The sequence below is a fragment of the Lagopus muta genome, chromosome 16 (assembly GCF_023343835.1).
Source record: "Lagopus muta isolate bLagMut1 chromosome 16, bLagMut1 primary, whole genome shotgun sequence".
Lineage (NCBI taxonomy): Eukaryota > Metazoa > Chordata > Aves > Galliformes > Phasianidae > Lagopus > Lagopus muta.
This window is the reverse complement of record NC_064448.1, coordinates 13,690,882-13,704,693: the sequence shown is the minus strand read 5'-3', so window position 1 is coordinate 13,704,693 and position 13,812 is coordinate 13,690,882. Positions and strand designations below refer to the sequence as shown.

The 13,812-nt window shown below is 53.5% G+C and overlaps 2 protein-coding genes across 11 annotated transcripts in view; both read right to left on the bottom strand.

The window, feature by feature from the left end:
- PHF20 (PHD finger protein 20) overlaps positions 1-6,634 on the bottom strand; it is a 64,099-nt gene extending 57,465 nt beyond the window's left edge. For 6 of the 10 annotated variants that reach the window (XM_048962576.1, XM_048962582.1, XM_048962585.1 and 3 more), the window contains exons 1-3: positions 6,502-6,634; positions 4,905-4,951; positions 354-407 (exon numbers count right to left, since the gene is read on the bottom strand). The gene's annotated coding sequence lies outside the window, so the exon portion shown is untranslated. Of the gene's footprint in view, positions 1-353; positions 408-4,904; positions 4,952-5,639; positions 5,775-6,501 lie in introns of all 10 variants that reach the window. The other 4 variants (XM_048962578.1, XM_048962581.1, XM_048962579.1 and 1 more) reach the window with 2 other exon arrangements.
- Positions 6,635-10,897: 4,263 nt separating this feature from the next.
- The window catches only part of LOC125701200 (rho GTPase-activating protein 39-like), a 42,881-nt gene continuing 39,966 nt past the window's right edge, over positions 10,898-13,812 (bottom strand). Inside the window, 1 exon segment of the mRNA XM_048962861.1 lies at positions 10,898-13,474. Within this exon segment, the coding sequence (XP_048818818.1) occupies positions 13,280-13,474 (195 nt within the window). The 3' untranslated portion in view covers positions 10,898-13,279.

Here is a 13,812-nt window from a genome sequence, read left to right as displayed (position 1 = left end):
GTTCTGGTTTCTTTTCTTTTTTTTTTGGTCTCTTGTAGCACAAACGTTAGAGACACTTCAACACTGAACAGGCAGAGAGATTCTGGAAAAGGGTTCAAATCACGTGGAATAAAGCAGGCTTTCCCTAAGCAGAACAAGCTACATTCAAGAGCAACTACTTTGATCAAACTGCCATTTTATCATCCAACTGAAAGTCTGCAATTTCTGCATTAAGAACATAAGGTTTAATTTACAGGAATGGGATCCACAGTGCCTTAGCAAGAATGAAGAAAAATGAATTTTACAACATGCTGTAAATGCTTGAAGGAAAAAAAAGTCCTTTCAGAAAAATGAGGATCTGTGCTTATACTCACCAAGAAGAAACTCGCTGCTTAGGCGGTCACGAGCATCCCTGTGCTGCTGTACCACTACAGGGAAGAAAAAGAATCACATGAATGAGTTCTGAGACAAAAAGTAACTTTAGAGCTTAAAAAAGCATGCCTGAAAAATTACAGAGTATCAATTTAATCTGGAAATACTGCAATACAGAGTAGTGCTGGCTATCATGATCCAAACCGAAGATCAACCCTGAGGTCTTTAAAGACTCTTTGCATACCCTGATCAAGTTTCTCCATCACTGATTTATCCTTCACTAAATAGAACCCACCAGTAACTTGCTGTTCTTCCTATTCTGCATGCCAGATATCCCAGAACACCTCCATTAACCAAGGCAGAAGGCAGCATACCAAACTTGCATGTCCAACTAATTCAGAATTCAGGGTACTGTGTAAATATGTTTGAATAGGTGACATCTACCATACAGCACACCTACCCAACTGCACCTAAATGACATTACAGGATGCAGTTTTACTGTGCACGCTGTTGAGAACGTCCAAGGAAACATCAGGCTAAAGAGCCAGGGCACACGGCTGCAATTCCCACTCGCCATCTCTTCCAACAGCCTGCTAAGCACACCCAGCTCCTGCTGGTGGCTTTGGGGCTTTTCCCCCCCTCTATCTTTCCCCAGCCCCATCTTTCCCTTTTGTTTTTCCTAGAGAGAGAACTGGGAAGAGCAGTTAGGAATTTGTCTATCTAGCCACTGTTTGGCAGCTAACATTTCAAAGCTTATCTGAAATATTCCGAGACTTCAGTTCAATTACTCTGCCCCAAATCTAACACCTCCTTTCTTCTCACAGGATGAGAGCCCGGAAATATCTCAGCACCAACCCCGTTTTATCGCCCAAACATTCGTCAACTCCGAGGACCGAAACTAAAAAAAGAGGAAGCTTCAATTCTGAAACATTCAAGCGTGAGAAACAGCACATAAACAAAACCAGGACTTCCAGAGCTGAGTCAAGGCTCAAAATGCCTGAGCACTCCAGATCTGGAAGCACATCAAAATTCTTTTGCAAAACAATTACAGCAGACGCAGATTCACAGAACTGGAATCATGGCTTCTGATGCAACACAGCTCCCACTTACGCTGGTGGGTTCCTGCTGCAAAACCACGGGGGCTGAACTTCCTTCACAGGTGATCTTTTGATATTGATTATTTGAAAACAGTTTAAAAATTGGAATAGAAGCCTTCAGCAAGTTCAAGAGACACACTCTCATTTTATAAGCACAGCTTTTCAAGATGTGGGACTTCAGAGCTTGAAAGATACTTTAAGTATTATGAAAACATATGTATATATACACATATAGAATTATAGATATATATATTTATACATATATATTTTGAATATCTCTTACTCAGAAATAATTCTGACCACTACAAAAAAAAAAAACAACAAAAGCAGCCAAACAAATCAGAGGAAAAGATGGATACAGAACAATTCTGTCTTTGGAAAGATTCTACCAACTGCAGATTCTTAAAACCTCTGATTTTAGAACTTAATTAAGAGTTAAGTGTGGTATGAAGGACATCTTCAGGCACAAAAATCCACCAAGCAGTAAGAATTCAAGGAAACGGAGAGTCCAAATGTTTAACAGCTTGAACAGTGCTGATGTCAGCTGCCGGGTTGCAGGGAAACAATTACCCAAAATCACGATGAAGTTCACCACACCAATCACACAGCAAGCAGTCAGTGTGCCACGAGCAAACCCACAAAGACAAGCAAAGGCAGTGCTCCTCCATTAGCAGCCCTGCTGGATGACCTACAGCCATCCCACGGCTCAGGGATGAGCACTGTGCTACTACGAGAAGTAAACCAAGAGTTTCTACAGGAAGTCTCTTCATCCAAACATCCTTTCCGTGTCAATATGTGCAAGGCTTCTCCAGGCAGAAGGCAGTGGCAGAAACGAGCTACAGCCACCTCAATCTTTCTAATTTAGCCTGAAGTTAAATTTCTAAACTTCTAATTGAGCCCACAGCCTCACCACGATTTCTCCTCTCTGCCTCCCTGAAGCTGCATAAATCCACTTCACGATGCTGCATGCAGTGCATAGAACTGCCCCTTAAAAGACATTTCTGCCCTGCCTAATGGCTGCCTACAGCTGAAGGCACCTCTGTCAACTGAGAATGAAATCAAGAAGAGGAGTAAAGCAGACTGTTTCTCATTCCCGCTCCATACTCCCTCAAAAGCAAAGACCAAACAGCACGAAGCTCCCTGGACAAGCTTACAGCAAAGCCACCTTCACGTTTCTGGCTGAGCGTGGTAGTGCAGCAATGTAAGGCTGGAGGCACTTGATAGGTGCATCGCCAGAGAGCAGCCTTGGAATTCAAGCAAGTCCACACTTTAGAAGAAACTCAAAACGTCAGGGGTCAAAGTGACAAACTTAGTTTTGACCTGATGTTCTACCACTGGCTTTGATGTCACTCTGGATGTTCCAGCAGCACCCTGTACACTTACAGCAGGCAGCTGAACCCAACTTGGTGAGCACCAACGTGTATTCTGGATAGAGAACAACTCTAAGTGAAAGAGTCACTAAGGCAGCACAAAAAAGCACCTGTTAACAGTACTGGGCATTAACAGCTTGGAGCTGTGATTCTTTGAAGTCAAACTGAAAAAACATCTGTAAGAAAATCTGGGGAAAACAAAAAAAACAAAACCAAGAATGTTTCTCACAGAATCTACGCTATCTGCACTAATGACCACTGTTCACAGCCACAGCGCACAGTGTTCTGACACACAAGGCACTTCTCAGTTTCATTATTCTTTTTTTTTCCCCCAACTATGCAGACCTTGCCCTCCCTGTTGATAAGGAACAGGATATTTTCCTGATGTGCGAAGTGAAACCCTACACTACGTGCTCATGAACTTTGCTGAGATGTCACATTCTCATTACATTAAGGAGACACATCTGTGTATGTGCCACACTGTAAGGAGGATGCAACTCTGCAGGCTTATCACAAAAAGAAAGGGAAGGGGTGCACTTGAAGGCTCAGACTTCTCTCCCAGCTCAGAAACGAAAGGGCAGGTGGGGAAAAAAAAAGTCACTGCATCCTTTTGCAAGGCAGCAGCATCGAGAGACAGAGATGCAACCTAAGCAGAGGATCTATACAGGTACAGAGGATCATGTCACACAAAAGCCATTAGCAGTGCTCAGTATAGTGAAGAAGCAATTCAGGTGTGGTATTTTGTGTAACCTCTGATGCTCTACTGAAGCCTTTTTGATTTCAGCACTAAGAAAAACCACTCAAACTCTACTCAGCAGTGCTGCCATCCATGTCCCAGGGCCAAAGCCACACAGTTCTACAGCTGGAGCACTACAGAAATTCAAAGCAGTATCTTCACTAAAATTATGCACAACTGGAGGATGTTCTCCATTTCCTTGGAGAGAAGTGCTGAGATTAAGTAGTAGAACAATAACCTTGTGCTGAAATTAGTATTTTAACCTCAGCAACAAGGCCAGGACAGCTTGGATACTAACATCATGCACACGTGAAAATAAATAAAAAACCAAAAACAAACAACAAACCCCACAACAGTCCCCTCAGCCTACCAGCCAACTGCTCCTTCCCACTATCCCATTTAATACACAGTTACACAGCACCCAGAGACACAGGCTGACACAGCTAATAGCTTCTTGGCTAATTTCAGAACTCTACCTGAAATGGAGTTCATTAAAGCCTACAAGCTTGAGAAGTGTGAACACGAGAACCTGATGAAGTTCAACAAGGCCGAGTGCAGGGCTGGGGCTAAGCCAGATATAAGAGCAGACCAGGAGAGAAACTCACTGAGAGCAGTCATGTGCAGAAGGACCTGGAGGCCCTGGTGGATGAAAAGCTGGGCACAAGTTCTCCAGCCGTGTGCTCACAGCCCAGAAGGCCTACAGTGCCCTGGGCTGCATCAACAGAGGGGGCAGTGGACCAAGAGAAGGGATTGTCCTCCTCTGCTCTGCCCCGAAGGCCCCGCCTGTGGTGCTGAGCCCAGGCCTGGGGCCCCCAGCACAAGAAGGATGTGCAGTTGTTGGAGTGGGTCCAGAGAAGGGCCACAAAGATGCTCAGAGCAGGTGGGTGCCCCATCCTACAGGTGTTCCAGGCCACAGATGCGGCCCTGGGCAGTCTGATGGGGTGGGGAACAACCATCTCACAGCAGGGGTTGGACTGGCGGCCTTTAAGGTCCCCTCTGAGCTAGCCATTCTGCAGCACACACAGCAGACTGCAGCTGGCTCTACTCAAACAAGGTTGGCTCAAAGCTCTCAAGCCCACTAAAACCACACAATGGCGTGTCAACAAATCAGCACATCTCAAGAAGGAATAAATACTACATTCTAACAGCATTCTTTTCTGCTACGCACATCTGCAGTCAGCCAGCATGGACATGCTCTGCACCTGCATGTACACTTAAATCTAGCACTTGAACAACGATAATAAAGCCTTCAAAGCCACCAGACCCAGCACTTCCTTGATCAGCACAGGCTATGGAGCTACTGACAGCAGACAGTAGGGTCAAACTAAAATCAGTAAGTCAATTCCTTACCTGAAAGAAGCGTTTTCCTACAGGAGGCTCCAAAAGTTAAGATAACCCTGTAAGCAAGGGAAAGATAGTTGAAGACTGTAAGGAGCAAACAAAAGGATAAATGCCTTACACACATTTAGCAACACTTAACACGACAGGCCATTAAGTCCAAAGCATCTGCAATTTTTCTTTAAAAATAAAATTTGAGAAAGAAACTGCCACCAAAAAAACATCACATCTACACCAACAGGCAGCCCTAAGAATGCACCAAGGGCTCGTCCATGTGTCCATGCAGCCCAGCACACATCAGCACAGGATGGAGCCACACAGAGGCAAGCCACATCTGCTTCTGTCAAAGGCTGATGAACCACAGCCATGGAGCTTCTGGAGAATTTAGCATGCCCTACAGTTAACTTAAGGATTGCACCCTCATTCTCTGACCAAGAGGGAGAATTTAGGTCAATATCATTGCTTAGATTAGCCAGGAACTGCAGGAGCAAGAAAAAGAGCTTTGGAGAACTTATCCAATTAAAGGTAAGAATTAATTATATGCTTCTTACATTTCAATCGAGGCAGTACTGTTATAAGCAATTACGATGCTAACCTCATTCCCAACTTGACCTTAATTAATTACTCTGGATTACAGACAAGCAGACGGTAATCTGACTGCTCAAGTGAAATCTTTCCATGCAGACACGGCGATACTGGTGACAACGTGCACCACGAGACACCCCGGGGGGAACGGCGCGCACCGACCTGCACCGCCTCCAGCTCCCCAACCACCTCGAGTCACACAGAAGTTAATGAAATAATTATACAGGAATGCTGGTCGGGCGCTTCTGGAAACGGGACCTTCACAGGGAACGGAACGGGTCCGGGGCAAAGGCGGCTCTGCGACACAAACGCTCATTACTGACACAGAGGAGCCCCAGGCCATCAGCTCTGCTTCACACGGCCCGGCCGGGGCAGCCCGGCTCCGCTCTGACCTCACCGCTAAGAAAACAACGCGCCGCCTCCGGCCGTCCGCGTTAAGGGCGCGCGGCACGCAGCGGCTTCGGGACGACGCACGGAGATGCCCTTACCGACCGACCGGCCCGCGGACTTTTAAAGGGACAAAGAGGACGAGGATGCGCCCCGCGGTCCCGCCCGCAGGAACGGCGCGGCACCGTCAGTCACCCCGCGGCTCCGCCACCGTCACCCCGCGGCGGTCCCGCCCCGCCCCGCCCCCCGCGGCCGCGCGCCCCGCGGACCCCCCCCGCTCCCTGCCCGGCCCCGCCGCCCCGCCGCCCCGCCGCTCCCAATCCCGTAGCCGCGAGGTGCCGGGGCCGGGCCGGGCCCGCGGCGCTCACCAGCCGCCCGCACGGCTCCGCGGGCCGCGGCGAGGGGCGGCGGGAGGGGGCGCGGCCCGGAGCCCCCTCGCTTCAGGACGGCCGCGGGGAGCGGCACCCGCTCGGTGCTCCCACAGCGCGGCCCGAGGGACGCAGGGGAACCCGGCCCTTTGTGCGCGGGGCCGCGTGCAGCCGCGCCCGCCCGCCCGGCCTCCCTCGCCTCGCCGCGGACCCGCAACGCGGGGCAGTCGGCTAGAGCCCAACCCGCCCAGGCAGCGCCGCGCTCTTACCGAGGGATCCGTAAGGGAAAAAGGGCTAAGAACGGCGCCAACGCCGCTCCCGGGCCCCGCGCCGCGCCGAGCCCAGCGCCACCGACCGCGCAGCGCCACAAAATGGCCGCCTCGCTGCGGCGCCGCCACCCGCCGCCAGGGAGGGGGCGGGGCTGAGGGCGGGGTGGGCGGGGCCGAGGGCGGGGCGGGGCCGAGCGCCGCTCCCTCTCGCCGCGAGGCACGCGGGCATCGGGCGCGAGGCGCGGAGGACGCCCTGAGGTGGCGCGGGCAGCGCGCTGCAACCCAAACCCTTTTGGGTCTCGTGACAGCCGAAAGCCGAAGCTGGGCTGACGTGCAGCAGCAAAAATCTTTGCGGTTAGTGCTCTTGCGGCAGGATGCAAAGAGCAGGAGGAATCAGGATGGCGCTAAGCAAAGTCTCCTGAGAGCTTTGTGGGAAATAGGTTTCTTCAGTGCTTTCCTACTTCCACAAACCCGGGGCGCGGTGTTTCCGCGCTATTCTCCGTTTGTTTCTTTGCTCCGAGCGTTTCCACTCCCCACATTCCGCGCTCCGTGCCCTCAGCTCCCCTTCCCCACGAACGGATCCTCCGGGACCCCGCAGCTGCTGGGTTGGAGGAATTCTCTCCTCCCTTTCTCTCGCTCCTCTCCGAGGGCAAACCCCTGTCGGCACACGGAGGTTCGTGCCAGCTGCTGACGGATGGTGCACGGCTCGGACCCGGCGCTGATGCCGCCCCGCACCCTGCGCAGCCCTCGTGTTCTGCCTGCGGACGGGAGGAGCCCAGATCACAGCCGCCTCCAGGTCACTGGGGATCGTGGATACACCTGTGGGAAACGGGGCTTCGCGAGCCAGGAACGGTTGGTCCGCCCTCTCTGGGAAGCGGTGCTGTTCTCACCTGGCCACGAGAGGCGCCGCGCTCCGTGCGAGCGCTGCGGGAGCGGCGGAGGGGACGCGGTGCCAGAACGCAGCGGATACAAAGGCAGCGCCCCGCGTGCGCTGGGAAGGGAGCCGAGCGGACCGAGCTCAGCGGGCCCGTCCTCGTGAGACGGAGGGAGCGAGGCGCGCTGCGCTCAGGGTCCGGGCCAGGAAGACCGCAGCGAGGCACCGGGAGAGCTTAGCCGGCTCGGGAGAGCCCGAGCGACGAGGAGACTCCCGGAGGAGGGGGGGGGAAACTTCCCGGCGAGGCGCTCACATCTCTTCCTCCTCACAGCCATCCCCACAGCTGCGCTATCGACGAGCTGCCCTCGAGCTGCTCCGTGCCGCGGCGCCGATGCTGGCGGCGCAGGCGGAGCCGCAGCCTCCAGCGCAGCCCACGCGGGGTCACTGCCGTCCCGCCGCGCTGCCCGCCCGGCAGAGCTGAGCGCTGGGCCGTGCCGTGCCGGCTGCAGGGCCGGCTGGGGTCGGACGAGGGCCGGCGCGGCTCGGCGGAGCTCCCCGCCTTCTTAAGAGCAGCCCCGTGCTCTTCCGTTTGGAGGCAGCACGCGCCGTCCCTGCGGGATCCGGGTACTGTTTGCAATTGCGAAACATCTTCTTCCCCAGCAGGCACCAGGGCTGTCACTTCAGGGGAGGCGGCACCTTCTGCTGAAACAGCCCTCAAGAGAGGGACCCGTTCCTCCTCCAATTCCCTTCTCTCCACAGCCCCCTGCAGCCCGTGTGCTCGCTGCTGCTGCCTAGGAGCTGAATGAAATACCGGCTCCGGCACAGCGGGGCTTTCCTCCAAAAGAGCAGCCAGGCGCTGGAATGGGCTGCCCAGGGAGGTGGGGGAGTCACCGACCCCGGAGATGTTCAAGATACGGTTAGATGTTGTACTGAGGGACGTGGGTTAGTGGGGATATATCGGTGATAGATGGACTGGATGATCTTGGAGATCCTTTCCAATCTTGGTGATTCTAAGGGAAATGAAGGAAATTTGGCTGCAAGTGGGGATATGCTGACCTATGCTGTTAGACTTGCTCTGGGGAGGCAGCAGCTTGTGAGAACACCCTTGGTCTCAGTCTTCTAAATGCCTTCATGGCCCTGAATTCTGCCAGCATCCAAGCCTGGCACCTGAGATCTCAGTCCCTCGGGTTACTCCTTAGCAGCAGTTTGGTTCCAGCTGCACGCTGGGCTCCATCTTGCACCTGAGCTCAGCCAAAAGAGCACGTGCCAGCTGCTGGCTGTGCCCAAAGGGGCGCACCTCCTCCTCAATAACAGCAGGTAAAGCAGGCACTGCGATACTGTACCTCAATTTAAAACTCCCATCTGCTGATGGGCGCCTGAGTCCTCTCTCTGTGGACCTCTTAACACCAGCAACAGGATCTTTTGTGTTCTCTTTGCTCATGTTTTCACAGAAAGCCTTCATATTCAACCTCGTGTTCTCACATCTCCATATTCCTCCTCCAGACAGACAGCGAGGAAGGCAATCCCCTGGTAAAGGGATACTCAAGCTCCCTTTCGCACACCAGTAACCACTAAGCACTTCAGACAAAGTGCAATGGCTGTGATGGTGAGGAGGAATAAGCCCTGGGTGGAGGCCAGGGCAGGAGGAGTCTCTGAGAGCGGCAGGAGCTCTGAAAGCAGCAGCTCTCAGCAAACACATTGCCCTTATCCATCTCACCCTTGGTGACTGTCCGCCAGACGATGTCTGGGTGTGCCCACGCAGACTCAGCACTGCTCTGCAGAGCCTCAGCTCGGTGCCGGCCTCACCAGCCGGTTCTGTTGAACCTGCCACCGCTTTGCTGTGCCCACATCAAACCCAATGTGGGGCAGCGTCAGGACAGGGGCCCTCCTGTCTGCCTCCCTCCTTTGCTGCAGGGCTCCTGACGCAGGCCTGCCTGTTCCTCTGGCCTCTCTCACCACGGGGCTGACTGAGCACAAAGCCTGGCAGGAGGGTTAGGCTGCCAACAGACCTCCCACTGCCAACGGATCCTGGAGATGGAACCCCTGTGCACCTCATACTTACAGGGGAATGAGAGACTACAAAAAGCCCTATGGAGAGGGGTAATGAGCGAGCAGGATGGGTGGTCTGGTGGTTGCCATGTCCTGCACAACACCAGGCAGCCCTCAAAGCAGAGCCCTATCTCCCGCCAACTTGTGCTGAGCAGTCCCACAGCCACCCCTCAGCCCCTGGTAGCTGCACAGCCTCTCCAGGCACCGAGGCAGAGCGCAGGCAGCAGCCCTGGGGGCTTGTTGCAATGGATAGCTGAAAGGATCGTTTTTACCATTTTCATGTGCAGATCCACAGGACACGATGGCAGAGATGATGAAAACCCCACTCCAGGCTCTGCACAAAAGCCATGCTGAAAACATCCAGAAATTCACCACCACCACCCAGAGCACCCAGCACTGCGAGGACGCTCATCCCTTGGGACACGTTCCCTTCCCTGGCAGGTGTCAGGTTTACCTCTCTCCTGAGCACTGCAGCCAGGTGAGCTGCGTATGGCTGTCCGGCATGGGCTCCTGTTCTGCTGCTGGGAGCCAGGCACGGACACAGGGCTGTGCTGAGCCCAGCCCTGTAAAATGACGTTTTACACAGTGCAGTAAGAAGGCAGGCCAGGCAACGGCAGGGGGAGTCCAAGTCTCTGAGCCTGGGCTGATGCACTTGGTTTGTAGGCTTTCTTGATTTGGGCAGTGAGTCCATTTCACAGCAAAGCCACTCAGACATCAGGTTGCAGACATCTACCTAGGAAAGGGCCGTGAGAGGTTATGAACTATTGCTCTTCCTTCTGCTCTCGTCACTGAAGGCTCCAGGTCTCACCTGTCTCTGCTGCCAGCGAGGTTGGTGTGATCCTGGACTGCTGCGTGCCAGCCTCTGATGGCTGTGCTTAAGGCACACGGCTTTTTCCCGGTGCTTCCAGAACTGCGATCACCTCCAGACCACCAACAGCACACAGGGTGAGTCTGGAGCACCAACACCCTGCTCCCAGCTCCTTCCTGGGGTGGGGACGGAGGGAAGATCCACAAAGTCCCCCAGTCTGAACATAGCGGTGCCCCAACCAGCCAGCTCAGCCCAATCACACCTCCAGCACCAGGACAGGCTCCTGCACACTGCCTGCAGTGCCCACGACCACTGGATTAAGGATATTAGCAGTGCATCCCCACCTTATCCTCTGAGTATCCACGGGTGCAGATACTGCCCATGAACTTGCCTAATCCCTTTTTCACCCTGAAAGATTCTCAAACATCAGTGCCCCTGTGTGTCTTCCTCTGTTTGCTTGCACCTGTTCTCTCCCTCGTTTAACCAAATGCTCCATCACTGCTGCCTGAGCTTTAAGAACAACAGCAATAGCCCCAGCCTGGTTTTGAAGTGCTGGCGTCATGCTCATTCCCAAACATTATTCATGAATGCTGACATCCAGGCTGGAAATGCAGCTCCAGGCAGACACGGCCATGCTTTTTCACAAAAAAGAAAGACCAGGGACAACTATGGAGATCGTATTTATTATTATAACAGAGAAGAGGCTGCTTTACTGATTCGTATTTACAAATCTGTCAGCAAAGAAAGTAATATCCAGTGTAATTTATTAGCCTATTTTACAGCCCTGGCAAGAAGCATTTATGTGTAATAGCAGCAAATGCCTATGCTCTGATTGCCTGCTACAGCTAAGTGCAAGGGATAGCATGGATGGCCGGGGTGGCAGCTGGCTGCAGGCAGTGTGTCTGCAGCCCAGAGAAGGGGCAGGCAGCAGGCAGCAGGCCCAGCTCTTGTGGGGCTGGGATGCACACCCTGAGCCTGTTCAGTGATTGAAATGCTGGCAGAACACAGCAGAGCTGGTAACCACCTGCCTGCATTTCTGGGAATGCGGCCGCGCATCCGAAGCACGAGGAGGCTGGCATTTCTGAGGCCAAATAGAGCTGAACTGCTTGCAAGCACTGTGAAGGATGAGAGTGTAAAGCAGATCCTCACACAGCTGTGGGGTTTGCAGGCCCAGTCCTGATAAGGGAGCAAGGTTTCCTGGATCACAGAAGCATGGGGTACAAGAGGGATCACAACCCTCGGGTAACATGAGCACAAACTGAACTGCCACTGTGGAGGTCTCTGAGCAGAGCTGTGCCCTGGAAACCCTGCTCAGAGAAGTTCAAATAGGCTCAGGGAACTCCCTGCACACGGTACCTTGTGCCCAAATGGCTCGGACTCAGATGTCAATGTAAAACCTCCCTGCTGGGCTCCCACTTGCAACATGGAGGCGCTCCCAGGTCCCTGCATGAAAGGAAGGGGTTGCAGAAATGCAACCATGGACGCTACCAGCAGATGTAGCATTGCATGAACAACACCAGCACACAGCTTCTGCAGCAGATCTGCCTCCAGCAGGAAAAACACTTCAAAGAAGGAGAATGCCAGAATGTCACAGAATTGGAAACTGCTGCTTGCTAATAAGTATGCAACAGTATCGGGAGGCTGCAGGAAAATTTATGTGCTGCCTCTGAAAGACGGTGCCCCTGCTGTGCCTCACTTCTTGCTGGCACACAGAAAGTTGCAGGGGTTCAACTGCAGCAGAGAGGACACTGAGCCGCCTGCCTGCACTGCTCCATGCAGGCTCCACCACACTGCAGCTGCTCGGACCATTTCCACTCTTCCCTTCTCTCTCTTTACCTTAAGTCCTCTGCAACAACAGTAGGAGTTTGGTGGGGAGAACACAGCTACCATAGCTGACACCCAGCAGAATCAGCATTTCACAGTACTGCTGGCTCTGCCTGGAAGAGCATCTCAGCACAGGGGCAATTCTCACCTACGGTGGTCTCCCCTCCTTTCTTTAGACCTGGCTGAATGTGGAAGAGGGCAGAGCATCCGGTGCTCAGAGAAGGAGGTGCTGTGGGTGCTCTGCGTACCTCTGGTTCTCAGCTGCTCTTCAGGAAAACTGGTATTGGCTTGTGAAGCATGTGCAATGAGGGCTGGCTGAAAGGAGCTGCAAAGCTGCTAGGGGTTACCTTCCCAGAGAACAAAGCCCACTGAGGGATACCAAGGATGTTATTGAATGTTCCTCTTCTCCCCAGGCCCCACAGTGTGAATGCTGCTGATTTAGCTCAGCACTGGGCTGGCCCCAACGCTGACCTCATGCTGCTGTGCAGCTTTGAAGCTGCCTAAAGGAGAGGGTGAGGTGGATATTGTGCTGAGCCGGCCTGCCAGAGCTCCCAGGATCTCTGTCTGGCCACCCAGCAGCAGCAGCTCAGGCATCTCCTCTTCCAGGGCTGCAACATGCTTCTGCTGATCTTGGCAGCCCAAGGAATGCCTCTGCCTCAGTGACCCCCCTGCACCTTCACAGCCCTCTACCAGAACAACCTCACACCTTCAAACAAGTCTGCAGAGGTGGACTAAGCTGGCTCCATGGCAGTGAAGTTATCCCTAGTGAGGCAGCGTTTCCACCAGGACCAGAGGGAAACACTCGTGTCACAACGCAGGAGCGATGTCCTCCTACCTGAAGCCAACTCTGCCTTCAGAATGGAGATGGAGAGTCTCACCGTCCCGGGGTGCAGTGTCTCGCGGACGTCACAGCTCCTTCAATGAGCAGCCAGTCCTGCAGCTCCAAGGAGGCCATTCCCCCTCTGACACACACAAGAAGGCCAAGAACCACCCCAGCATCTGGGCTGACACATCCAAGGACTTCCAGGTCCTACTGCTGAACATCCCAAGCCTTCCAGGATTGTCTAGTCCTTGTCTTTGAGGTCTTAAGTTGGGAGATGCTTGGGGGTTAACCCAGGGTGTGATAACAGCAAGGACAACAGAAGAAGTATAAATGGAGGGGAGAAGACTTCAGGCACCCAACAACTCCCCAGAGCAATGTCCTGGACCCCAGGGCCAGCGCCTCAGACCAGCCCTTTGATGAAGCTGGTGTCTAAGTGCACTATCAGCATGCGAAGAAAGGACATTTCCTTGCGTGTGTTCTCAAAGATAATGCGAGGGTCGTCAGACTGACAGCGCAGGCAGTTGGGGGCCATCACCATGGCCAGGTTGTTCACATCCATCTTTGTTCTGCCCACATTTGATGGCTGAGCAAAGATCTGCAAGTGGTAAGGAAAAGATGAGCTGGAGCGGCGGAAAAGGGCAAGGGACTCCAAACACGGGGCCTAAGAAGAGGTGCAAGGACAGCAGAGATGTGGCTCCCTGAAGGACAACACCCCTACCACCATGCATCCACAGGGAAAGAACACCATGCTCTGACACAGCCGATGGTGCGGCAGCCTCTGCAGGCAGGGAACATCCTGCAGATCCCAACCTGTCCCTTGTTGAGAACAGTCCCATACCCCGTGAGGTGGGGAACGCTGTCACCCAGCAGAACTCCCTCCATTAATCCCACCTTAAACATGGGTGAGAGGCCCTAACAGCCAGCTGATGGCAC